At 29.9% G+C, this 27,784-nt stretch overlaps 1 protein-coding gene across 6 annotated transcripts in view; it reads right to left on the reverse strand.

Annotated features, from left to right (window-relative positions):
• LOC145266716 (activated Cdc42 kinase-like) overlaps window positions 1-27,784 on the reverse strand; it is a 386,827-nt gene that overhangs the window by 36,131 nt on the left and 322,912 nt on the right. For all 6 annotated transcript variants that reach the window (XM_080122649.1, XM_080122646.1, XM_080122648.1 and 3 more), the window contains 6 exons: window positions 26,564-26,670; window positions 26,318-26,463; window positions 23,784-23,948; window positions 23,097-23,253; window positions 21,419-21,545; window positions 13,387-13,650 (listed from right to left, as the gene is read on the reverse strand). In XM_080122649.1, the coding sequence (XP_079978775.1) occupies window positions 13,387-13,650; window positions 21,419-21,545; window positions 23,097-23,253; window positions 23,784-23,948; window positions 26,318-26,463; window positions 26,564-26,670 (966 nt within the window). The remainder of the gene's footprint in view (window positions 1-13,386; window positions 13,651-21,418; window positions 21,546-23,096; window positions 23,254-23,783; window positions 23,949-26,317; window positions 26,464-26,563; window positions 26,671-27,784) is intronic.

Raw genomic sequence — 27,784 nt, forward strand, 5'->3', positions numbered from 1 at the left:
TCCATTAAATCTCATTCATGTGATAATTTTACAATTATGTTACGTCATTTGACTGCCATGATCCTACAATCGGATGTTTTCATATCAAACACTTCCTTCTATCAATTCCATCAATTAGAAATTTATATTAGTGAAATAATTAGAAAACAATTTTTTTTTAAATCTTTCATTTTCACGATGACAAGATAATATTGGCAGAGTAGATATAGCTAATAAAAGCATGTGTGCACAAGTGTTCAAGGCATTCTGACAAAATAGTCAGAAAGAATAAATATGAAATAGGTTGGGACTATGATGTTGATGATCACCAAATTAGCAATGTCAATGCTAATGCTTGCTAAATCATCATCATTAAATCAAATGAAATGGAATCTGGTAGAAGAAATATATTTTCTAATTAGAAAACAATGTATTTCAGATTTAATTTTGAAACACACACACATATTTAGCAATTAAATGGTAATTAGTAAAAACCTGGAATAAGTGCTCAATACTATTGTAAAGCAAAAATATATATTTTTGTTTATTATTGTTTTATCTGCTAACACAATTCAGTAATCGAAGCGTGTAACTAAGCAGATAAAATGGTAACAAAAAAAATATATATATACACACACACACACACACCTTTATATGGAACAGGTAACAATATAGAACCAATTTTAATACAGTTCAGATTGATTAAATAGGAATCTATTTTAAAACGATAAAGATTAATATTCAATATTTAAAAAAAAGATTTTAATCTGCAATAGAGCAATTATTAATAAAGTATTAAATTTATATCATTCTATGATTAAATAACAATTTTAATTTATTATGTGATTCTATTTTAAAGATTTTATTATTTACAATAATTTATTCATTAAAATTTGTTATATTATCCCAAAATGTATTATTTTTTTTCTAAATCGCCTGTGTCCACACTAAAAAAAACACATAAATTTGAAATTGTTCTTTCCCAAGACCGTGGCAGTAAAGTTTCTGTAGATGACAACTAAATCCCCTGTTAGATGTGGCCTAAATATATAAATAGAAATGCAGTTTTAGTAAAGGACAAATGTAAAAAGTGGAAACTTTAATTAGTTTCCCTAACAAAAGAAGGAACTCTTTTACAAAAGAAGTTAAATTTTTCTGGACTGGTACGAAAATTACATTTTTACACAAACTCAATAGTTATTACTCAATTGTTTAGTGAAGTTTTTGTTCTTGCAAAGAAACACTTTCAAGAATAATCCTTCTGTAAGAAAGCATGTTTACATGTTCATCTTAGAAAATTAAATGTTATTCTAGATTTTACTTTCGATTCTTTTAACACCTGCTTTCGCTTGTTGATCTAAACTTTGTTCGAAAATGACAAGATGGAGTTTTACCTAAATTATGATGAAGCCATTTATTAAACTGCTAACTTGGTGGTGGTTATAAATCCAATAAAGTGAAATTTGTTTGTCCAAAATATAAAATTCATTCAAATCTTTGTCAATGCGGTCGGCATTTTTTATTGTTAAGTTCAAATAATAATTATCTCCCTTAAATTTTGAGTTTTATTTCACCAATATGTTCTGACAGTTTTTAATTTAGATTTTAGAATTTTTTAGATGAGGATTGATTATTTCAATTATTCAAGCTGCTATTCTCATCTTGGCTTTTATATTCACAATGTAACCTGCAACCTTCTTTAAGTGCATCTTTTCATGGTTAAGAACTTTGTAACTTGTATAAAATTTCAAACTGGACCTTTTATTTAATCAATTAAGGTAGATTGTTCTCAGCCTATTAACCATGGCAAGTTACAAGTTTTAGATTGAGAATCTACAATTATATAAAAGGAACTGCGTGAGTGTGTGAGCGAGTTCATTTCCGACAGCAGCACCAATTTTTATGAAATTTCACACAAAGGTACTTTATGTACCTGGCAGTGTTCTTAGATAGGTTTTGTATCGGAATATCTTCAGCAAGCATTAATAATCGAAATAATCCAATGAAAGGAACAGGCGATTAACAGCCTAACATTACAAGTGGATTTGAGGAGTTTTATTACCAACAAGCCAAAATGCGAGGCATATAAAATCAACAGTAGGTTCTTTGATATGACAGGGATGCATTCGAAATGACTGCTTCTGTTTAGACCACAATTGAAGCACGATACTTGACTTTAGCATTTTAAACTTTAATTCAAACCATTATCTATGAAAAATAAATTTTATAAAATCAACAGCAGGTTCTCTACAGTGCAATGTAGATGACAATGTATTGTGGACTAAGTCACTGCATGGATGCATGTGAAACTTTCTCCCAGTGAACCACGATGGGTCCTCAACTAGAGCAGCCAATCAATTGAGTTGATTGAAAGTAGGCGATTTCACAGATTTCAATGGCAATAAAAATGTGTAAAACATTCATTGATCATCATTCAATCCCGGGCAACGTTGGATCTCCCTGCTAGTAATCTATTCATATAATTTACATAAAGGGTTCAGCTCAAAATTCTGTACACATTACAGAGTTTAAATAATCAGAGGTTACATTGGTCAAAATATTTTGAATACAAGGAGCATGATGAGGAGAACAGCAGCCCAAATAATTGAAAGCCGGTTTTATCCTGAAAAGAAAATTCAGAATCAGATTTCATCAGTTTCTTTGGGGGTTTTTTTTGTTGTTTTTTTTTTGGGGGGGGGGTTAAGTCAAAGTTTGATAAAATGACAAAAATGAAGACTTTTTTCAACAAGTTTTAATCATTATTTGAAATTAAATTTTATACAAAAAGAAAACTGTTTATTATGCAAAAAAGTTGTCACGTATAAACCACAAATGCATAAGACTTTGCTGGTTTTGTTTTATGGCCTGTCAATCCAGCTATCACATCATTTCGAGCCAAGCGAGGATTATTTTAAAGTGTCCACTTTATGTGACATTATGTGCTAGTAATTTTTGTGCACAGAAATTTTCTTGAATTATGTTATAGTTATTGTTTAGGTTTGGAATAAATAGTCAGCTAATGTACTTCCTAACTTCTCGTGCGTCTGCTACCAGAAGTGCTGACAAGACAAATCAGTTCCTTTGCTTTTCCTCTCACGCCTATATCTTCCTTGAACATGAATTTTTTTTTTTTTTTACATTTTTCTGAGTGTTTTCTTTTTATTTAATAAGCATTTAAAAGGTTTTTTGGTCTTAATTTCAATAATAATTATTGAAATTAAGTTGTTGTTTTTTTTTGTAAAGAATTATTGGGAACACTTTTTGTGCTTTTATGTAAAATTAGATTTTTAAAGCCATGTGACTAACGATGCAAACTTCGATAGTCATCTGCAAGAATTCCTGTAGCGGCGGCGAATGAAAACAACCTATTTTGGGGAATATTATGGATTGGATATGTTTTTTTCATGATGTTTGACATTTTATTATTTTGATTTCAATCATTATTTTTGTTATTTTCATTATAATAATTTTATTTTTATACTTTCATCAACATAAAATTTCAGATAAAATATAAACTTTTTTTTAATTTTATAGACTAATTGTTATTTTTATTTATATGATTTTGTTAATTTTATTGTAATTTTTAAAATGATGTCGTTTTCTTATATTTCAATAAATCGTTTCACAATAGAAATACTGAAGAACAATAAAAGTGAAGGAACTGATTTGCCTTGTCACCACTTCCGGTAGCAGCCATGCCAGAAGTTATGAAGTATGTTTGCTAACCTGCATATTTTTGATCGTGAATAATTTTAATCATTTTGGTTATAGTTGCTTCAATTTATGAGAATGTATTTTATTGTAATGTGGAATTGAAAGTTGCAGGTAAATTTAAAGCCTGTGACAACATTGGAGGTATTCTCATAACAAAGAAATTCAATATATTCTCTTCTTCAAGATGTGCAAAAATAATGCAGAGAATCACAAAGAATTTGAATAGAAATTTAGTTCATATTTGCATTTAAGTTAATGTTTATATGAAAATATTCTGTGAGTCCATGGTAAAAGATTGATTATATTTCTGAAATAGTTAAACACTTTTTTTTACGAGTTCCATAAGACATGATAATATGTCAGTTTGAATTTATACAAAGAATAACGGATACTTGGATATGTATTTGATAAAACTAATATTTGTAGACAAAAGTGTAAAACAACTTACCATTTCAATTTCAAATACGGCAAACTGCTGAAACCAATACAATTAAAAACAAAAACTCAAATCTGTCTTTTTTCAAACTTGTTTGGCATATAAATAGTGAGATGGCCAGAAGAGATTGGGAAATTTAGACATATGAGTACATTCTAGTTGAACCAATATTTTCATTTTTGGTATTGTTCTTTTTCATCAAGATGTTTAATTAACCAGTAGATATTTTACTTCAGTACACACACATAAATATTAACTGCAATGATTTTTGTTATTTAGCAATAAGTATGTTATTTTCAAACATATCTTATTTCTGCCTAGTCTTCCAAATCGCCATCTTTTTTTTATCACACACACACATTTTTTTATTTATTTTTTTTTAGAGATTTTGAGGGCATGACAACAATATTACAATGATTATTTGTATATTACCATAAAAATTCTACCAACGTTGCATAAAAATTTATTCTTTAGCAACTTTGATCATTAAACCGCAAAACATGATTTAAGTTCTGAAAAATCCGAACATTAAACGGTGGTTACAAGTTACTCATTTTCAGTTAAAGAAAACTTGATATTTTCAAACAAGCATGACTTGGACTTACCCGATTATCATCAAAAAACAAAAAGATTTTTTTTAATGCTTGCAGAGCAAAACTCGCAATTCTATTTGCGAATCTAACGTTCAGATTGAAAGAGACTAGCAAAAGCAAAAGTTGAAGCAGAATGGCCAAGCTGAGGCATCCACGAGTTGTTAGAATGAGAAATGGATATGCAGCAATAATTGCCTGCATTCAAATAGTTGGGCATTTAGAGAAAGAAAACAAGGCAAGAAAATTGAAGGAAGAGAAAAAAAAATGATAATGTTCATAGAAATGTTTAACATCTATATGATTATAGATTTCCATCAAAATTTTAACATCTATATGATTATAGATTTCCATCAAAATTTTAACATCTATATGATTATAGATTTCCATCAAATTTGCAAGGAAATGGAATTTTAAAACTAAAATTTTACAAATTAAAGTTTGCTTTAAAAAAAAAAAAAAAAAAAAAAAAAAAAAAAAAGATTTAAATATTTTTTTATAATCAAAAATGAACCCAGAGTTTCAATCTATGACCGACCAAACACCAACATGAAACTGCTTTACAATTAATGGGTTGAATATTGAAAATTAGAATCTTAAAAATAAAAAAAAATCTTTTTAAATCATATAAAGTATTTGTTTTTCCTATAAGTGAAGGTTTAATAAACTAATTGAATGTTGACATATTTGACCACAGCAAATTTGTTTATAATGAAATGATATGAATGAAAAAAGTCTTTATGATCAGACGATGCTATATAGGAATTATTGTCAAGGAGGGTATATATGAAGAAAAACTTTTCCTATTCTACTCAAATACAAAAACTATGCCAGAATTTTTTATTTACATATTTGCCTGCAAATAGCTTAGAGATTTCAACTTGACAAATGGATGTCATCTGTAGTGAAACTAATAAAAGAATAACTCTCCGATCGATAATTAGACGGATGGAGGAGGGGTAATCATAAGAGAAAGATAACGAACAGTGATAAAGAAACAATGGACATAAAGAAAAAAGATGCAAAGGACTTTGTAATAAAAAATTTGTTTAAAATAAACAAAAATAAATTTCTTAAAAGTGATGAACAGGGAAGTTGTCTTCAAGAAAACGAATCTGAGTTGAATTATTTTTTGGTAATGTAGAAAGAGAGTCTTAAGCTCCAGGAAATCTCCCAAGAGAATGAACACAATTATTTGTAAAGATGAAACTCGATCTTAGTTGGGTTTTTTAGGGTTTTTTTTTTTTTTTTTTATTAAAATCTCAAATGCTCAAGCAAAATAATCTATTCTACTAAAAATCTTCTAAGACGAAAGATTTGCAAGTTTTGTTAGATTATCAAGACCAAACAAACCCTCTTTGCTTTTCATGCAATAAAAAATTGCAAACGTGCAGTTTCTCTTTCTGGATTCTTTAAAATGTAAATTTTGAGCTTAATAGATTTAATTCATTTTTAAAGCAAAATTTATTTCGGATGTTTGCATGAATTTAAAATAATTGCTTAGCTCTAATTAAGATACATTTGATTATTAACTTATAAGAGAAAGTTTGTTTTAAATGTTTTTATTCAAGATTATATTTATATTTTGAATATAACCATATGAAATATATTGTCTACAATGTCTACCAGATTTATATTTAAATATAAGTGCTTAGTTTTAAGGATAAACACTGAATAATTATCAAATATTGAAGTAATTGTTACTGAAATTTAACAAATAATATTAAGTAAAACTATCTTCATTTTATCTTTTTAAGGAAAATAGTAAAAATTAATTTAAAAATTCTTAAAAATTTAATCATATATTCACAAGAATTACAAATGAAAAAGAAAACTTTTAAATATTTTTGATTTAAAGAATACAAATATTTGGATGTACATAATCTAACAAAAAGTTGAGTTTCCAGTCCAATAGATTGAGAATTAATGAAGCAAGAAACGATTATTTAATATAAGGAAATAATTGTTTCTCGCTTAACTGAATTCCTAGCTGTAAAACATTTTGTCATTTCTGCCATTCTGGTAATTTGATTTAGAAAATGAAAGTCTTCGGGAAAATATTAAAATATCCTAGAAGCATATGAAGTCAATTTAGTTTGTTCAAAGTTGTTATTTAATATAAGGAAATAGTTTGTAATGTCTACTTTTTTTTAATTTCAGCACAACAGGGTTTGACAGAAATTATTCTTAGAAAATTGTCCAACTTTGAACAAACTAAATTAACTTCATATGCTTCTAGGATATTTTATCAATATTTTCCCGAAGCATCTGAAATAAGCTGATCCCCTGTGAGTAAATGCCTGTAAACTATGCCGTCTGATCTACTACAAGAGAATTCTTTCATTAAAACGTGTCCAGTTCATGTTATTACTTTTAAATTTGGCAAAATCTTCTCAGACTTTCATTTTCTAAATCAAATTACCAGAATGGCAGAAATGACAAAATGTTTTACAGCTAGGAATTCACGTGCGGTGTTAAATAGACTACCATCTTTGTGTAAAGATGGCATTTCTGTTCTTGAAAAAAGTTTACTAATTTATTGTTTCCGCCATATGAAATAATTATAATACAGGATGAACATTTCGATACAATCAAGCAGTATACATGATCGATAAGGCCCTGTTATATTCATTTTAGATTACATACGATAGTTATGATGACTGAGCAAATTAAGCAGCCCATTACATTGCATGCGTGTAAATGAAGTCCTTTTAATGCTAATGCAATATTACAAAATTCAAATGGTTCGTCAACAGCAATAAGTCTTATTTGTCTTACGCAAAACAACCCCTTCAACATCCATAATTTTGCTCGATCACCTTTCAATCCCGTTTATTTGCTCCATCTTTTACGCTTCTTGTAACGATTTCGTCATAGCATTTTCATGTTGAATTTCAACATCACCCCATGATGAATGCTAGTTAAAAGATGCTAGACGACAAATTACTACAATCAAACTCCAGATTTCATTTCAAATGCTGTATCCATCAAGATTCATGTTTCACAGTTTTCGAAGTGACTGTCGATAATTGAAATTATTTAGTTGTTTTCATGTTTAAAATGTTTCGACTGGTGTAACTTTCTTCTCTAGCTTGAGACCATTACCAAACTTGAAAATCTTAATGTCAAATTCTTGAAAACAAGTAAAGAATTTAAAACTGAACCTTTTATTCAATTTACACAAGTAGATTATTCTCATTCTGTCTACCATGTTTTCATTATTCTTAGTTATTATCGCCTGTAGTAAGAATTGAACTTTCAACCTCCAGATGACTGCCATTTAGAAATAACTACCCAGAGAGCATGACATCAGCCCCGAGAAAGCTGGATCAATCATCAAAGGGCACTACCAGAAAACTCACCACTGTCTGTCTACCATATGTGAAGTGTTTGTCTGAAAAAATTCAAAGGATACGTAATCAATATGAGGTCAGGACTGTGTTCAGAAACGACTCAACTATCCAAAAATATCTTAGAGTCAAGTTTTCTACGGAAAATATGACGAAGAACAATGAATAGTTTATTGCCAATAAATGAGAAAATGGTGACATACGATCCGTTAAAAGGGTAGAACATCAAAAAGCTGTAAAACATGGAGAAATTGAAAAGTCATGTATAGCTGAGCACACATGGAGGGAAAAAGAAAAGCATACGCTCTGGTTGGGCATCAATTGCCTCCTAAGTTGAACTGATATAGAACTAAATAATAATAATAGTGGATAAAAACATTACAAAGATGTGTATTTTTAAGATAGCTTTAAAAAAGCTAATTCCAAACGTAATAGTAAAGGTATGTCATGGTTTGCTTCAAGCATTGTTTAACGGATATAAGGTGTTTTTGAAGGTTTAACAATGAACGAATTGTACAGTCGTAAGCAGATAAATAATGATTCAATAATATATATTTTTGTTTTGTTTATTTACCTGATTATAGATGCCATTTTTTCAACTGTAGATGGTATTTATTCCCCCAAAACTTTCAAGACCATCTCTTTTCTTCAGTGGGTAGAAATGTACATCCACTCTTTATGCTGTCAACTTTGATTTTAACTCAAGCAGCCGTTATGTTTAAACTTGGTTTAAACGCTGTCTTTAAGTTTAGAAATTATGTTAATTGTTAAGGGGAGGTAATTCCATTATTTGACTTTAGAATATATTTTCTGATAAAGTACTTTTACAATGGTTTCAAATTTATTTTAAAAATCAGATTATAAATAGATGAAATCCGGATTTAACACTGTATCTCCATGCTAAAGTCCAAAAACTAAAAATAAAATGAGAACTTGGAAATTCTTGAAAAAATATTTCCAATATGGCATCAATATATTGATGTTATACAAGTGGGGAGACCCAACATTGTCTGAGATTGAATGAAGATCAAAGAATGTTCCACACTTCCAATACTGTTATAATTGATAAAATCGCCCATTTTTCAATCAACTCAATTGATTACCTGTTCTAGTCAGAGATTCACCGCAATGCACTGGTAGGAAGCTTCACATGCCTCCCAGCATTAACAGTCCACATTGCACTATAAAGAACCTACTGCTCTTTTATAAAAGTACTGTTATATAATTGCTTTAATTAAAGTTTAAAGTACAAAAGCCAAGTATCATGGTTCAGTTGCATTCTAAACAAAAACTTTCATTTTGAATGTGCACCATCTTATCAAAGAACCTACTGGTGATTTTATATGCCAGGTTCTTCTGTTTATGTGGTGATAAAACTTCTCAAATGCACTTGTGATCTTAGGCTGTATAAGGGTGCTAACTTTATTTAAAATCATATTGTTCCTTCTTTAATCAGATTTTTTCGCTTATCGATACTTATCAGAGGCATTTCAATTAAAAACCTATCTAAGAACACTCCCAGACACAATGTACATTTGTGTGAAATTTCAAAAAAATTGGTCTGGCAGTTTTGGAGTCCATAGGGAACAAATTCACAGACAGATAGACACAAAGGCAAAGTGCGTTTTATATATAATTAGAGATATCAGCTGGAAAAATTTTGTTTTTAATCCTTTAAAAAATGTTTTGACTATTAAAATCTATCATTATTTTAATCTGAGAAGTCGCACTGTTAATGGCTTTTTCATTTAATTATATTTTTATTAGAAAGTTCTGATAATTAAAAGCATAATTCTATTTCCTTTTTCAATTATCATGAGGGAAGGCTCCAGCTGATATATATATATATATATATATATATATATATATATATATATATATATATATACACACAAACACACACATAAATGATCATATATATGATTATTGCCACATCTTTACTGATGAAGACAATCTCTGTAATATTGCAATGTCCACTTGTGGGCAGACAGACGGCTCAGCAACTCAAACTTACTTTTACAAGTTATAGTCAGGTTAAAACGTGTCTAGCATATTAGACATTGATAGTTTCTTTAAAGTATATTTCAAAAAGGAATATTTTTTTGCTTTACCTCAAATCTACTGCAGCCATCATAGATACATTTGCACCAAACTAATCACCTCACGGTCATCTTCTCGACATTCATGATAACATTTTAAAATGGTTTGCTGTTTCAGTTTCCCATAGAACAATTGTTTCAAGAGATTGTAATCTTCCATCCTAACCAGGTGCTACGCCCACACTTCTATGCTTGACACTCCAGCTTGAACAGTTATGTCTGGTATAAACAATTGGCACTTAATATTTAGAACCTTAATCTCCCCAGGTTCTTAATGTGTCAGCAATACATAGTCCATATGTCAGAAAAAATAGACGAGATGCACAACTCATATAAACTAATCCGTTTTGATGACAATGGTTAATATCTAACAACACACGCTTTTAAAATCTATCAAAAGATTTGCTAGCCTTCGCAATTCTTAGAAGTAATTCAAGAAATCGATGATGGGAAAGTGCTTCCAACATACAAATGCATCGACTACATTTAATCTGCTTCTCAACCTCTTGATGGGCAGCAATTACCTTAGTTTTCCCCAAATTGACAATGAATCCAAAGATGGTGCATGCAAAGAGGTCTATTGGCAACAAAATCACACCCCTTCACTATTGCAGTCCTTAAATGCCAAAAAGTTTTCTACTTTAATAGCTTCTACCCTGGAACGGCTAGACTTTGGAATTCCCTTCCTGCTACCTGCTTCCCTCACTGTACTGATATGCAGAAGTTCAAATGTAACGTAAACCAACATCTTAATATTTCTTAGGCATGGTCCCAATTACTAACCCCTTACATCCAAGTGACAATATGCCTTGTTTGGGGTGAAGGTGAGCATAAAAAAAATATATATTTGAAAAAATTCATTTAACATTTTGACAAATCCTGATAGGCATCCAATTTCACTTAGAATTATTCATGATGCTGCTTTATTAACAAGTGTCGAAAGCTTCTATTCAAAAAAATTTTATATAGTGTTACACATTGTTCCTGAAGTTGTTAAGCAGAAAAAAATTATATCCATCATGCCACAAGCTGATCTAAAGTTTCTGACATTCTTAAATAGTGGAGGAACACCCCTACAGACTAAGACGATTGAGCAAAAGATTTGAAAAAAACCTTACCACTATTTCACGAAGACTAGTACTGAAATAATTACCACCAGCTGATCAAATTCTTTTTAACTAGACATGGTCCTAAATAGTAGCCCTTTATGTCCAAGTGGCAATAAGCCTTGCTTGGGGGTGAACAAGAGTAAAAAAAAAAAATGTAATGTCATCTTGTACTAAATAAAAATTAATCATAATGGAAATAATTATTAGATTAAACCTGGCTAAACCTTGAGTAAAATCCCAACCCTTGATGAACCGTCCCCCTAAGTAATTAAATTTACAAAATTCCCGCTACTTATGTTTACTATGCTATAATCACATTGACTAATGTATACCCGTTAACCCTTATCCTCGAGTGGCCTCTGGGCCTTGATAAGTGGTGATTCCTGTGTAAAAAAAAAAAAAAGAAAAAAAAATTTGTATAACAAAAATCAGAGTTGCATGTATCCAGTCTTGATGTAAACAGTTATATGTTGTACATGAGGACAGTGGGCTTCTGCAGTGATCTTGTCGACCCCAAAACAGAGTACCTCAACAGGGATATTATCAGAGTCATGCGCCTTCTTGATATGAATTTTCTTGATTTTAATATGAATCTCAGCAAGAGTGAGGAGTTCCATCACATTTTTTTTTTACATAGGCATCACCACTTATCAAGGCCAAGGGGCCACTCGAGGATAAGGGTTAAAGAGTGTACAGTAGAAATTGGACAATATGGTAGTCTCTTGTGACAAACTGTTCATGGCCTTTTCATCAACTACTGATTTTAGAACAGATCCGTGAAATACTCAGTCCACCATTGGGAATTCTGTGGAAGAGAGATCGGTCTTTGGACCTGAGCAGTACCATAGACAAAGACTGCAGTCTGAAAAACCTGTCTTAACCAAGTAGTTGTACATAATTTGGACATTTTTTCTCTCGTGTGTCTTCTATGTTATTTGAAAATTATTCATCCACTACCGATTTTTCATTTTATATATACTGCACTCAAGTGCCAACTTTGCATTCTTGAAATCATGCAATAAAAATCTTTTTTAGGTGCACTCAAATATGACCAACATGTGCAGAAATTGTTTTTGCTTGTTAATCTTAGTCATTCTCATTAAATCAATCATAATGATCCAGATTCTTAAAATCTAAAAAGCTTAATACTCGTCTTGTAGATCCAGTCCTGAATTTTAGTGTGTATGTGTGTGTGTGTGTGTGTATAATACATATAATTTCATGTATCTATATAAAATTTTATGTACTTATTTTCCATATTTACTTCAACAGTGCTCAATACTTAAGTAGAACTAGGTAGTAAGTTTTCAAAATATATATATATGGCAATATTTTGAAGAATTCTTACATGAGAATAAAACGTGGAAAAATCAGTGTAGCTTAATTGCCATATATTTTCAAGTATATATAAGTAATAATGTTACACATCTAAACATTAGGTTTAAGACTCAAAATTAGTACTAGAATGGTCCATATGTGGCATAGCAAGTAAACATGTTATCAATTTTAAGCGAATGCCTATTCAAGTCAATAATGAGTATTACAAAAAGATAACACTTCTACCCAGTCGTAGCAGACAGAATGAGAACAATGTACACCGTGGATTAAATAAAGAGTTCAGTTCAAAATTCCATGTAATTTATAAAGGCTCCCGAATTCAAAAAGATGCACGAGAAGAAGGCCGAAGCTTACATCAACCAAAACGTTGTGACTATAACAATCAAGATGCGAGTATTAATCTAAATAATAGAAAGCATAAACATTTTTAAAAATTATTTTATTAGAAAATTTTTTTAAAATTTTAGACGAAGACAAGAATTTAGACATCACAAGAAGCTGTGGCAAAATATTGTACATAAAGTGTTTCATTTTTTATTAATTCTGGCAATTCTGGTAGCAAAGCCAATCGTCAAATAAAATAGTCATCGAATTATGTGAACGAAACAAACAAGCTATTGCTAAACTATAACCATTCACAGAATAGAAAGCACAAATCTGACAGCTTAAGTTTGTCTCATTAATAAACGCTAATTTCAATTGGAAAGACAAAAAATAAGGAATGTTGGTCATGGAAGAAAAATATGGAATAACAATAAAAATTAAACTTACAGGAACCTGAGGAGGAGCAGGTAGAAGGGGGCTTTTATCGGTTGGTAATGACGCAGAAATCGAATTACAATCAGCTTCCTCATCATCATCATCATCCTCTTCTGCTGTGGCAATTGGTGCTTGGTCTTCAAGCTTTTTTGGTGGTGCTACAGGCGGTGAAGGGCTCTCTTTAGATGCATTTCCAGTTACAGTTGATTCATCTTCTTTGTCTTGGAGTGCTTTCATAACTTCATCCATAAGAGATGGACCAAAATCTAATGAACTCTATCAAATAAAAAGAAAAATGTTTTTAATATACATAAATGCAACCTTTAATATATATATATATATATATATTCAGGTAAATATTATCAAGTGCAACAGAGACACTTTACTTTATGATTCTTTTTTTAATCTATAAATATAAAAGCGAAAATGTATGTATGTATGTGTGTGTTCGATTTTTCTGTGTGTCTACAAAAGGCTTTTTTCAGAGAAGCGGTCGCTCACTTAACTTTTTAAAACTTTTTATATCACATGTAAATCGTAATATCTCACAGTTAACAACGAAGCTCGCCTGTCTATTTAATTTGCTTGATTTCGGGAAGATAAATATTCAACATTTGTTGCTCGCTACATGTGGGTTAGTCTTTTTCCTATAACATTTTTTGGGGAAAAAAAAGCGTTCAGCAGTAAATGAAATTCCACAGTCAAACTTGACCTCATTAACTCATTAAAACGGGCACCTGCTAAATCCAAGTAATTAAATAAATTCAAACGTGTTTCCGTTAGCATGTTGCGATAAGGCAATGGTTAACGTCGCACGTTTTTTTTTTTCACACTTTAATTTACAACTTTGCCTCAAGGGTTCGGGTTCGATCCTCATACTTACTTTTTTTTTAACCGCCCCCACCCCTGGAGTTTCCACACACACACCTACAAACACCCGGGCAACGCCAGGTACCCCTCGCTAGTATATATATAAATTTAACTTAATATATGTCTTCCATGCTAATTAAGTTAGATCAATATTTTCATAATAAATGTTTCCTTTTTCGCAGGAAAAAATGTTGGCATTCTTTAAAATTTAGTGCAATGATTTGGGGTGTATTTTCACACATAAAATTATCCCATCTTAAAGAACATATTAATATAAGGTTTCAATTGTTTTTTTCTCTTAAAAAATCCAAGTTGAAAAGTTTAGTGAATGAAATAGCAAAGCCAAAAATCTAAAAAAAATATCATTTTGCAAAGAAAAACAAAAACGGTACCTCGTGACGACAACTGGTGCTACGCATGCATCAGATGACGTCATGACCTGATTTACTTTAAATAGTTGAAAAACTGACTAAATTTCATGTACGTCGCGTTAGCTCAGCTGATTAGCGCGTTGGTTTGTTATCTAAACGTTTTGGGTTCGAATCGTGGTGTGAGATGTCTTTTTTTCTTTTTTTTTTTTTCGATTTTTTAAATTCAAATATTGAACCAGTGTTATTTAAGCCATTTTTCATGTAACGTTCGTTTTTCTGGGGTTTTTTTTTTTACTTCGCTTATCCACCCCCGACCGCATACCCACAAACACCCGGGTACCCACCGATTTTTTTAAATTTTAATATCGAAACAGGCTTATTTAAGCCATTTTTCACGCCTTCGTTTTTCTGTTTTCAGAAAAAGCCATTTTGTTCACGTGTTCGTTTTTCTGTTTTCATCGTTCGTTTGCCTTATGTTAGTTTTTTTTTTTGTTTTTGTTTATGTTTTGATTACACCCCCCCCCCCCCGCTTAATTAAAACGTTGTTTTCTTTTTTTTTTTTACTTCGCTTATAACAAACAAACCTATGTAGTCATTCATTTTTCTGGGGTTTTTTTTTTACTTCGTACCCACCGATTTTTTTAATTTTAATATCAAAACAGGCTTATTTAAGCCATTTTTCACGTTTTTTTTTGTTTTAACGTTCGTTTTTCTGTTTTCTTTTGTTTTTTCGATTTTTACATTTAACATCATTCGTTTTCCTTACGTTAGTTTTTTTGTGGTTTTTTTTCGATGTTTTGATTACCCCCCACCCCCCGCTTAAGTTTTAACGTTCATTTTTATGTTTTCTTTTTTTACTTCACTTATAACAAACAAACCTGGTCATTGACCTTATTTGCTGAATAGCTATTGCTTACGTCGTCATCGTAACGCTCTACGACTTCCGTGCAGGCACCTGTCAATTTGGTTCTTACCTAAATAAATTCAAACATCTTTCAGTAACTCATTCTGGCTGGCCGAATGGTTCATGTTTTTTTCACATTTTATTTTCAAACTTCACCTCAGGGCTTTGGGTTCGATCCTACCAACTTTTACCGCCCCCCCCCCCACGGTTTCTTTTTTATTTAACAGCACACACACCTCCAAACACCCGGGCAACGCTGGGTACCCCCGCTAGTCTATAATATAAATCCCACCTGTCTGTTTAAATGTATGTATTTATGTCTGCCTAAAACTTCCAACAAAGGCAACAGATTTACACAAGATCAGTATCATTTTGAAGCTTTACACTTTGGATGACAAATATTGAAAAATTGGTTAAAAACATTAATTCCTTTACCATCAACTGGGCACTTTTCTACAGAGAGGTGTCACTTTTTTGGGCGATATTTTCGAAAGTCATGCCCTTTTTTCTATTGACTAGACTATATTTAAACCTTCGCCACTTCCAGTTTGGCGATAGACGCAATGGCAAAGACATCACATTTTTTTTTTCACATTCTTTTCCTCCTTCGCGGTATGGGTTCGAGTATGCCTCCCTAGTATCACTTTTTTATTTTATTCATTTATTTTTTGCTCAACACACACCTCCGAACACGCAGGCAATGCCAGACACCCAGGTTAATATTGCCATAAAAGACAGTACAAAAATTAAAATTGTTTAGACCAAAGAAGAGTTTAATTTGTCATCTTAAATGCTATTTAGGCCTAACTATGTTAGATCGATTAAAGTTGTGTACATTTGTGTCTTAAATTGGAGAATATATTTTTAGTTGAACTTTTATGCATGTTGGGCTCAAAGAATGTTTTTCATGATCCAAGAGTTACCCCCCTTGAGACTATATCAACAGAGAATAAGGATTACCTCCCTTTGTCACTGACTTCCATTACATTGACAGAGCAGAGAGAACAAGAGATGTAAACATGATTCATTACAAACTGAGCCATTTAACCATTTCCATCCTTACTTGTAAATGACATTAAGTGTGTCAAGTTTTATACTTCGTTCAAGTATTTTTGATCAGTTACAATTCATTGCAGATAATCAAAATGTAACAGTGCATTAATAAAAAGAAAATGAATGCGCAAACTGTTACAAAATTGGTAGTTGCTTTTGTTTAACAAGCAAATATCCAGCATCTGGCAGCTTTTAATCGAGCAGTAAATCTTTTCTTTTTATGTATAACTTATATTACATATTTTTAATATAAATCTCTCGCAATTTTACACAATAGTTTCCATTTAAATTATCTCTCTTGAAAATTAAACATAATATTTTAAGAAATGTTTTAGTAATTTATCCCTTTTTATGAAATCATTAATTGCTCTTAATATCAACAAAATTAATGCATGCATATAGAAAATTAGAACAATAAAATTATAAATAAACTTTAAAAATGAGCATATAAATAATTATTTGTTTGTTGGTGTTTAAACAGCCTCATAAAGAGTTATGTTAAAAACAAACAGTTATTTTTGTTGTTTTTTTATGATTAGTATATATGAAATGCAGTTTGGTTTTATGCCAAGATGAAGGATCACTGGTGTTATATTTATTCTGAAACAAACACAAGATGAGAAGATTGTAGATGTATTTCTGGTTTGTGAAGCATTTTGTTTTGTAAAATAGGACTGGCTTATTATTCGATTTTTAAATTTTCCAGTCCAGTACAATTGTTTTTAGGAAATTTAATTATCTTATTTGTATAGCGCTAAAAAGTTTTTCTAGATTATTTACTTCGAAGAAGTGGTATCCTAATGCAGGTGTTATGTTGATTAATTAGATTATTATTCTAATTATGGGTGTTATTAGCACAATGTTTCGGTTGCTGCAACCTGCGACCTTCTTCAGGTGTTGAAAACATGCTTCCTTTTCTCTATCAAGGAAAAAAGGGTTGGTTTTACATTACAAGAATTCAAACCTTGGGTTTAAGGGTGGATCTGTAGATCATAAATATGGACCCACCCTCAAACCCACTGTTCGAATTCTTGTAATGCAGAGCCAACCCTCTTTACCTTAGTAGAGAAAAAGAAGCATTATATTTATTTGTTGCGAACTATTATCCACGTCGTTTCTTAGTTGCTTCATGTTTCAGTCAACTATTCCTCTGACCTTCGTCAGGTCGTAACCGTGACAGGATAGGAACTCTGAATCTCCTAACTGCATCCACTGCAATTACTGCCTTCCATAGTTGTTGTCGTCTCACCACGGAAGGCAGTAATTGCAGTGAATGAAGTCAGGAGATTTAGAGTTCCTATCCGTCTCGGTTACCACCTGACGAAGGCCAGAGGAATAGTTGGCCGAAATGTCCTGAAACAACTAAGAAAAGATGAGGATAATAGTCTGCAATAATAAAATTAATAAATAATACTCATCTCAATAATGACTTTTAATTAAAATAATAAAAAGAAGCATGTTTTCAACACCCGGAGAAGGTCGCAGGTTGCAGCGACTGAAACGTTATGCTAATAACACCCAAGATGAGAATAATAGTCCAATTAATCAACATAACACAAGCATTCACATCTCATCTAAAAAATTCAGAATTGGATCTTAATGTTTCGAATTCTTTACATTCAATTATTATACGTTTAATAGACATAAGTTTTTGACATGCTATACATAAAGGGAGATAATTTCCTTTTAGAAGGTGAAAGTGTGTAATGAACGTATGACCTATACGTAATCTGGCTAGTATTACTTCTTCCTTTCTCTGCTTCCTATATCCCAGTTGCCATTCTTGGATGTTAAATAAGTTGATATCGACCTCTTTTGTTGGCCAAACGTTAACACATCCTCCCGGTTTTTTTAATTCTTCTCTCCAACGACACTTTCTTCTTCTTCTATCTTTTAATATGAATAATTTAGTTTAATTTTTTATAAACGTGATTAAAATTAAATTTTTTATTGCTTTCAATTTATTAAAAGGCCGCCTGCCTATATTCTTATTGGTTAAAACCTGACAACGTGTTTTTTATCGTTTTCTTTTTATTGGTTTCATAATATTGTCATAAGTCTTTTTATTGGTTTCATAACATTGTCATAGTCTTTTTATTGGTTTCATAACATTGTCATAAGTCTTTTTATTGGTTTCATAATATTGTCATTAGTCTTTTTATTGGTTTCATAATATTGTCATAAGTCTTTTTATTGGTTTCATAACATTGTCATAAGTCTTTTTATTGGTTTCATAACATTGTCATAAGTCTTTTTATTGGATTCATAACATTGTCATAAGTCTTTTTATTGGTTTCATAACATTGTCATAAGTCTTTTTATTGGTTTCATAACATTGTCATAAGTCTTTTTATTGGTTTCATAATATTGTCATAAGTCTTTTTATTGGTTTCATAATATTGTCATAGTCTTTTTATTGGTTTCATAACATTGTCATAGTCTTTTTATTGGATTCATAACATTGTCATAAGTCTTTTTATTGGTTTCATAACATTGTCATAAGTCTTTTTATTGGTTTCATAACATTGTCATAAGTCTTTTTATTGGTTTCATAATATTGTCATAAGTCTTTTTATTGGTTTCATAATATTGTCATTAGTCTTTTTATTGGTTTCATAATATTGTCATAAGTCTTTTTATTGGTTTCATAATATTGTCATAAGTCTTTTTATTGGTTTCATAATATTGTCATAAGTCTTTTTATTGGTTTCATAATATTGTCATAAGTCTTTTTATTGGTTTCATAATATTGTCATAAGTCTTTTTATTGGTTTCATAATATTGTCATAAGTCTTTTTATTGGTTCCATAATATTGTCATAAGTCTTTTTATTGGTTTCATAATATTGTCATAAGTCTTTTTATTGGTTTCATAATATTGTCATAAGTCTTTTTATTGGTTTCATAATATTGTCATAAGTCTTTTTATTGGTTTCATAACATTGTCATAAGTCTTTTTATTGGTTTCATAACATTGTCATAAGTCTTTTTATTGGTTTCATAATATTGTCATAAGTCTTTTTATTGGTTTCATAACATTGTCATAAGTCTTTTTATTGGTTTCATAACATTGTCATAAGTCTTTTTATTGGTTTCATAACATTATCATAAGTCTTTTCCAGCTATTGACGGTAGCTGCTGATCTAATCCGAGAAACTTTGAGAGACGTACAATAATTACCCAGAAGTTTAAATGTAACCTGAACAGTTGCTATTTTTTGATGGTAGGGCATATGTGGTGCAATTCGTTATTAGGGTAGTTGTTTCATGCTTCCTGCCATTTTGTCAAAATATTTTGTTAATGGTTTGTTGGAAATCTGTGTATGGGATCTTCATATCAGATTGCTTCATTAAAATGTCTTCTTCAGCTACTGAGTCAGCTTTTTCATTTCCAGTATGGCTAAGGTATCTAACAAAAAATAATGTTTATACTCATTGATGGCATGGTTATTTAGTTTTCCGTTTATAAGCGGGTTGCTTATATCTGGATTTTTTAACGATAAAAGTGGGGTTTGGAATCTGAGAAGAGGATACATTTTTTTAATTCCTTTTGAGTTATGGATGCTTTGTTGTGTAAGCGTTTTTAGGATTTTGTTTTGTTCTGGATAGCAGTAAATCCTTCACCATCATCTATTTTGAACGCATCCGTATAAATGTTCTCAGTAATTTTGTTGGGTAAGGAGGAGTTTATTTTGATCTTGAGATGATTTGCTAGTTTCAGTAATACAGCTGACTGAATTAAAAGCCAAGAGAGAATTTTCAAGGGGGGTATTATGTTGGATTAGAGAAGGGTTTATTTAAATGCTTCAGTGATAAGTTTTTCAATACGTAAGCAAAAAGGTTTAATAGGCTTTGTGTTTTTTAAAGCGTTCTTAGTATTATGGAAACATACGATTAAAAGCAGTGTTTGTTGGGCACGCAGCAAGTTTGGGGTAATATTATATTGCAAATTTTTGCTGTTTTTGAAGTTCCGTGAACCTCGATGCATATACTTTCTACGAGTGAGGTAGTAAAAGCCCCTACTGCTACTCTCAAGGCTTGGTGGTGTATACGTTCATGTTTTTTAAGGTAGGACTTGCGTGCTGCACTATAAATGAAAGCTCCATAATCAAGTTTGGATCTGATTAAAAAATTTTAGCATTTGAGTAGTGCTTTTTGTTTGCACCACAATTTGTATGAGCTAGTATTCTTAGTAATTAGAAAAAACATCTACATCTTTCAGTATTGCCCATTTTTTTTATAAAGGTATTCAAATTCAAAGTTTATAATACTTGTGCAGCAAAATCGGTTGTAATCGTAAAACAACTCGTTTTTATAAATATGTCCAATTTTGATATTTTCTGAACATAATTTTGTCCAAGTTGCAGATTTTTCACACAATTTCTTGGAACTAAGAAAAACAGCTGAACTGTTAGGAATTATTTGAATCTGTACAGGTGCCATATTGTCAGATATTTTTCCATTTTCCTTGACAATCTTAGAAAAGCATCATTTCAAGATGCAACATGAGTGACAACGTATACAACACAAAAATATTAAATATTCCATAACTGAGTCAAGGGAGATAATTTACAATCTGAATGATTCAAGGAAAATACTTTGCTCCTTTCAAATACATTCAGAAAATTGGTAATTTTACTGAATAAAAATTAGGAAACAATGTCAAATAATTAGGAATGAAGAAAGTTAAGCTTTTTTAATTATTGTTTCATTTATATTTTGTTTTTAAAAATTTTTAAATGATTTAGGATTTAGGAAAATGCTCGGCTGTAATATGTATAGGATCACAAAACAAAACAAAAATATAAACAAATAAAAACGGTATATAAAATGGAGATAAAATCTTACAGTAAGATCTGGGACTTTAAATCCTCCAAAATCATCATCTACTTCATCAAAATCTCGGTAAGGTAGATCATCTCTTGATCCATCTGTTCGAATGGTTGAACTGCTCTCCAGAGAATCACGACTTGACCTAGTAGCCAAAAAAAATATCAATACTTTACTGAATGGAAAAAATATGTCAAGATCAAACTTAAATTATAAATCAGTTCAGTTTATTTTTTTTTTTTTAGATTCTTAAATTGATTAAATTTCTTAGAAAAAGTCAGAATAAAGATGAAAAGCTTAAAATTATAAGTTTGATAAACAAGGATTTGAATTTATCTAAAACAATTCTTTTGTATATTTTATCGCAGAAAACAGATATACATAAATATATATATTACACAGAAAAATCCAAGCATGAAAAGTAATATGGTTAAGATTAAACTTAGAAAAGTAAAAGGACAAGTTAAAACTGGAAAAGAAAAAGACAAGATATTCTAGTAAAAAATATAAATTTATAACTTAAAAGATTGTAGCATTAAGAATTTTTTCAAAATTAAATTTAACATCATAAATTTAAAATTTTCCAGTTTTAACAACTAGTCCTTTACTTTTTTAAGTTTAATCTTAACCATATTACTTATCATACTTGCATATTTTTATGTAATCCATTTTTCCAGGCTTTGCTTCGAAATAATATTTTTTTTGTGTTCAATATGCACTGTCAACAATCCATAAAAAAAATTATTACCAACTTCTTAAATTGACTAAATAAAAAAAATCAAATAAAAGACATAATTAAGTAAATAAACAGAAATAAAGGACAAAAAAGAAGAGAAACAGAATTAACAGGTGACGTCATAAGCAAGAGACTATCAGCCCAAGCACAGCAAAGAACATCACTTTTGTTAACCCCCTCTATATAACCCAAATAAGATGGCATGCGAGCGACATTCCCACTATTATTTATGAAGGTGTCGTGACAAAAAAGTTGCTATAGTAACCAACAGCCAATCAGAAGAAACTGTCTCACATTCCTTACTTATTCTGTAGACTTTAACACCAGTAATTTTATTAGATCTTTTGTTTTAATGAATGAAAATTTTAAGATTTTATTTCAAAATATAGCTGAGAAGATGACCTATGAACTGTAAAAATTGTATTAAATTTGGTTGTAAAATGAGTGAGCAGTGAAGCTTTGAAGCAATTGTAAATGAGTAAAAATAACACTTAACCATATCATTCAAACAAAGTAGTGTTTGAATGATATGGTTAAGTGTTAGTATGTTTTTGAAAAGAAACAAACAAAAAACACTGAAAAAAGAAAAAAAGATAAAAAAGAAAACAAGATAAAGAAAAAAAGAAAAGATAAAAAAGAAAATATAAAAAGAAAAAAGAAAAAAGAGATAAAAAGAAAAAAGAAAAAAAAACAAGATAAAAAAACAAAAAGATAAAAAAGAAAAAAGATAAAAAGATAAAAAAGAAAAAAGATAAAGAAAACAAAAAGATAAAAAAAAAACAAAAAGATAAACAAAAAGATAAAAAAGCAAAAAGATAAAAAAGAAAGCAAAAAGATAAAGAAAACACAAAGATAAAAAAGAAAACACAAAGATAAAAAAGAAAACACAAAGATAAAAAAGAAAACACAAAGATAAAAAAGAAAAGATAAAAAAAACAAAAGGATAAAAAAAGAACTGACCATGTGTTACCATATCCATTGGTCCCAGCTCGAATCAAATCTTGGTTCAAAGAAATATCTGATTGACTGTTCCTAATGATCCGGTCGCGTGAAGGGCTACTTTCAGCAAATCTGGGCAGAGATATTGAAGCACCACGACTTTCTTCAGTCAGTTTACCTTTTAAAAAAAAGAATGTAAATCTTGTACATTTAGAGATTTTGTCCGTCACATTTTTTTTTTTAAAACAAAAAATACATTGTGCAATTTGTTTCATGTAAAAATATCAGATCTTAATTACTTTTAAAAAGGAAAATATTACATTAATCGTAAATAATAAATTCCTAATAAATAAGGTGGATGCCATGACTGGAAATTAAAACCTTGAGTCCGAGATTCTACAAACTGAACTATTTAAATTTTCTTATAAATAGAGCTTAAAACATTACCTTAAAATAATTATAATTTTGATGTGATACAGATTTATGATCAAAATATGAATTGAAACACAAGTGATAATAAAAAAATGGATAAACATTATCAATAGCGCCACAAATTATTTTAATAGTCCAAAATTTATTTTGCTTTAACTACATATTATACATAATTTACCAAAACAATATACTCTTGTATCCTGTATTGTCAACATTAATCATAAGTCTCTATTGCAATTTCTCAAACGAAAAATAAATGAAATCAACATAATTAACCTGGACTTGAAATTTTTACTGGAAGTTTATCATAATTTTCTCCAATAAAAGGAATGTCACCAAACACTGCACCATCATAACCAATGTGGCCCGTATGACGGAGATCATCTTTAGGACCACTGATCATATCTGCACGCAACTTTCGTCCAGATTTTCTACTCGATTCTATAAAAAGAAAAAAAGGAAAAAATCTTCAAATTTACTAATCTATTAATGGGAGATGATAAACATTACTAAATACTTGTAATTTTTTGTGTTATCAAAATTATTCAAGTGTTATATTAAATAGATTAAATTGAAATGAACTTATTTCAATGGATTCTCTTTTCAAAAATTTAATTAGAAAAATTCTGATTTAAAACAGCATCTAACGAAAATGAACGTATACAATATTTTTGCATGTAAAAAAAATTTATCACAAACAAAACTCAATCTTTTTTGTAAAAAAAATGTCAAGAATATTTTAATTTGTCATTCTTTATTTGCTGAATATTTTAATTTGTCATGCTTTATTTGCTGAATATTTTAATTTGTCATGCTTTATTTGCTGAATATTTTAATTTGTCATGCTTTATTTGCTGAATATTTTAATTTGTCATGCTTTATTTGCTGAATATTTTAATTTGTCATGCTTTATTTGCTGAATATTTTAATTTGTCATGCTTTATTTGCTGAATATTTTAATTTGTCATGCTTTATTTGCTGAATATTTTAATTTGTCATGCTTTATTTGCTGAATATTTTAATTTGTCATGCTTTATTTGCTGAATATTTTAATTTGTCATGCTTTATTTGCTGAATATTTTAATTTGTCATGCTTTATTTGCTGAATATTTTAATTTGTCATGCTTTATTTGCTGAATATTTTAATTTGTCATGCTTTATTTGCTGAATATTTTAATTTGTCATGCTTTATTTGCTGAATATTTTAATTTGTCATGCTTTATTTGCTGAATATTTTAATTTGTCATGCTTTATTTGCTGAATATTTTAATTTGTCATGCTTTATTTGCTGAATATTTTAATTTGTCATGCTTTATTTGCTGAATATTTTAATTTGTCATGCTTTATTTGCTGAATATTTTAATTTGTCATGCTTTATTTGCTGAATATTTTAATTTATGCTTTATTTGCTGAATATTTTAATTTATGCTTTATTTGCTGAATATTTTAATTTGTCATGCTTTATTTGCTGAATATTTTAATTTGTCATGCTTTATTTGCTGAATATTTTAATTTGTCATGCTTTATTTGCTGAATATTTTAATTTGTCATGCTTTATTTGCTGAATATTTTAATTTGTCATGCTTTATTTGCTGATTATTTTAATTTGTCATGCTTTATTTGCTGATTATTTTAATTTGTCATGCATTATTTGCTGAATATTTTAATTTGTCATGCTTTATTTGCTGAATATTTTAATTTGTCATGCTTTATTTGCTGAATATTTTAATTTGTCATGCTTTATTTGCTGAATATTTTAATTTGTCATGCTTTATTTGCTGAATATTTTAATTTGTCATGCTTTATTTGCTGAATATTTTAATTTGTCATGCTTTATTTGTTGAATATTTTAATTTGTCATGCTTTATTTGCTGAATATTTTAATTTATCATGCTTTATTTGCTGAATATTTTAATTTATCATGCTTTATTTGCTGAATATTTTAATTTGTCATGCTTTATTTGCTGAATATTTTAATTTGTCATGCTTTATTTGCTGAATATTTTAATTTGTCATACTTTATTTGCTGAATATTTTAATTTGTCATGCTTTATTTGCTGAATATTTTAATTTATCATGCTTTAATTTCTGAATATGCTAAAAAATGACATCTTGTATGAGGAAAACATTTATTTTAAGTATACAATTCTAAAATCATTTTTTTTTGACATGGTATTCACCACTTATCTAGGTCCAAAGGACACTCGAGGATAAGGGTTAATGAGTGTACAGTAGTCACTGAGACAACAGTATATTAATAGCTGGTGGTGGAAATGGGGTAGAAATGGATTATTTAGGGGAAGATGGGCTCAACAAGAACTTGTTTACATTGGACTTGAAGACGACCATATTGAAGTTAACTGGAAAGTAGGGCAGTGGTACAGAGTGCTACAGGCAAGCAGTTCTAGGGAAAAAAGCTTTGTTCATGGAATTTGCTTTTAATTTAGGCACATATGAAATCAAGTTTTATATTCATTATGCTAAAGTTGAGTTAATCAACATCTTTTATATATATATATATATATAAAATGTTAAAAGTCCACATATGCTTCTAGAATAGTGATTAAAAGGTTATGGAGGTTTTTTGAAGCATGAAAACAATGTTCCTTTTTATATTTAATTTTTTATATTTCAAGCGGTCCTCCGCTCTTGGTCACAAAAAAGTATCGGGGGGGGGGACCCATGCACAAAGGATCACACAAACAGATGACATTTTTTGGAGTTATAAAATAATGCAATCTTAACAAAAAAATTGACAACTGAAAAGTTTCAATTGTTGTTTAATTTTTAGTATAAAAACAAAGTCTCACCTTTTCTAGACAATGTTGTACGCGGCAATTCAATTGGGCTCGTCTTTGGCTCAATAAATGGTATAGTATTGGTGGCATCAAACAAACCACATTTTCCTGTATCCAAAGCTCCTTTCCAGAATAATTTTGATGGAGCACTATCAGGACTAAAGAGATGGAAAGAAAAGGTATCAGTTATGCAATTATTTTTTTTGCTTGTTTTGTAGACTTTAACTTGAACATTGTTATTGTTATTCGACTACTTACTTCTTATCCAAAACAATAATCACATCATAAGCCTTATAATTCAGGTAATCTTTGGGAACAGTTTCCTCAGGGAAGTCCGATACAGCTTTTACCATTGTAGGGCGCATCTGAAAAATGGAAGAAATATGAAAAATAAAAACAATTGAAATTATTTTTCCAACTTTCAGAACTTATTCTGTATTCATATTTCAGGTAAAATATTCATAAACATTGCTGATATCTTCATATGTAATAGAGAAATTAAAAACAGAAAAAAAAACTAACCTACCTACGGCCATATATTTATCTCCCTCTCAAATCTATGCTTACCACTTCTCCCCATGTTTTCATTGCCCTTCTCAAATATCTAAACATTTATGTACTGATATTTTTAGTTACAGAAATATAAAGGAAATGACTTTAAAAAAAAATAAAGTAAAAAAACTCACTCCATTAATGAGCTATGTTAGGAAATTACTAGAATTCAGAGAAGTATTGAATATCCATGAAAATTTCCAGAAATTTTATAAATGAATTGATATTACAATCCAGGTTATCTTTTATAATATAATGTGTACACATTTTTTTGTTATCTTAAATTGTTATTCAAAGTGAATCAAATCTGGAACAACTAGGTGGACGTGTCTCTTAAACTTCCAGGATCATGGGGGCGCTGCATTATTTATACATAGTGCCTTGGCAAGAGAAACAATCATAAAATTAAGTTACTTAAATAAAAAAGGGGAGGGTGTATATAATGCACATGTTAGAATGCCTATCTAATCATTAGCAAGTCATTTGGTACTCATGCTTTTTAAATGTGATTTCATCCAGGAGCTCACGCTCAGCTGTGTAAAATCCTACTTTTGCCAGCTGAATGATGACTGCCAAGTATTGTTATTCAGATGATGGAATAGAGTTGAACTAGAAAAACAGTTAAGTAATTAACTGTTTTTCTAGTTCAACTCTAGAATGTTTTGTGCCCACTTTGGTAGCTACATCTTTTTTTGCTCTTCAGTACTGTAAGCAACAGACTACCAATTATGGCTACCTTCGTGTAGCAAGGTAAATTATAGAAGTTGGAAACTGAACTCCAAATACAGATTGGTCACATTCAGGTTTTTCATGTACAAGATGAGCTCTGATTATCACAAAATGAGCTGCTGTTCAAAAAACTTAATCAGATATTTGTTTACACAGGCTTAAATGGAGCACATCAATGAATTTAATTTTAATGAGCAG

The sequence above is a fragment of the Euprymna scolopes genome, chromosome 4, assembly GCF_053919585.1.
Source record: "Euprymna scolopes isolate OS-2025 chromosome 4, ASM5391958v1, whole genome shotgun sequence".
Lineage (NCBI taxonomy): Eukaryota > Metazoa > Mollusca > Cephalopoda > Sepiida > Sepiolidae > Euprymna > Euprymna scolopes.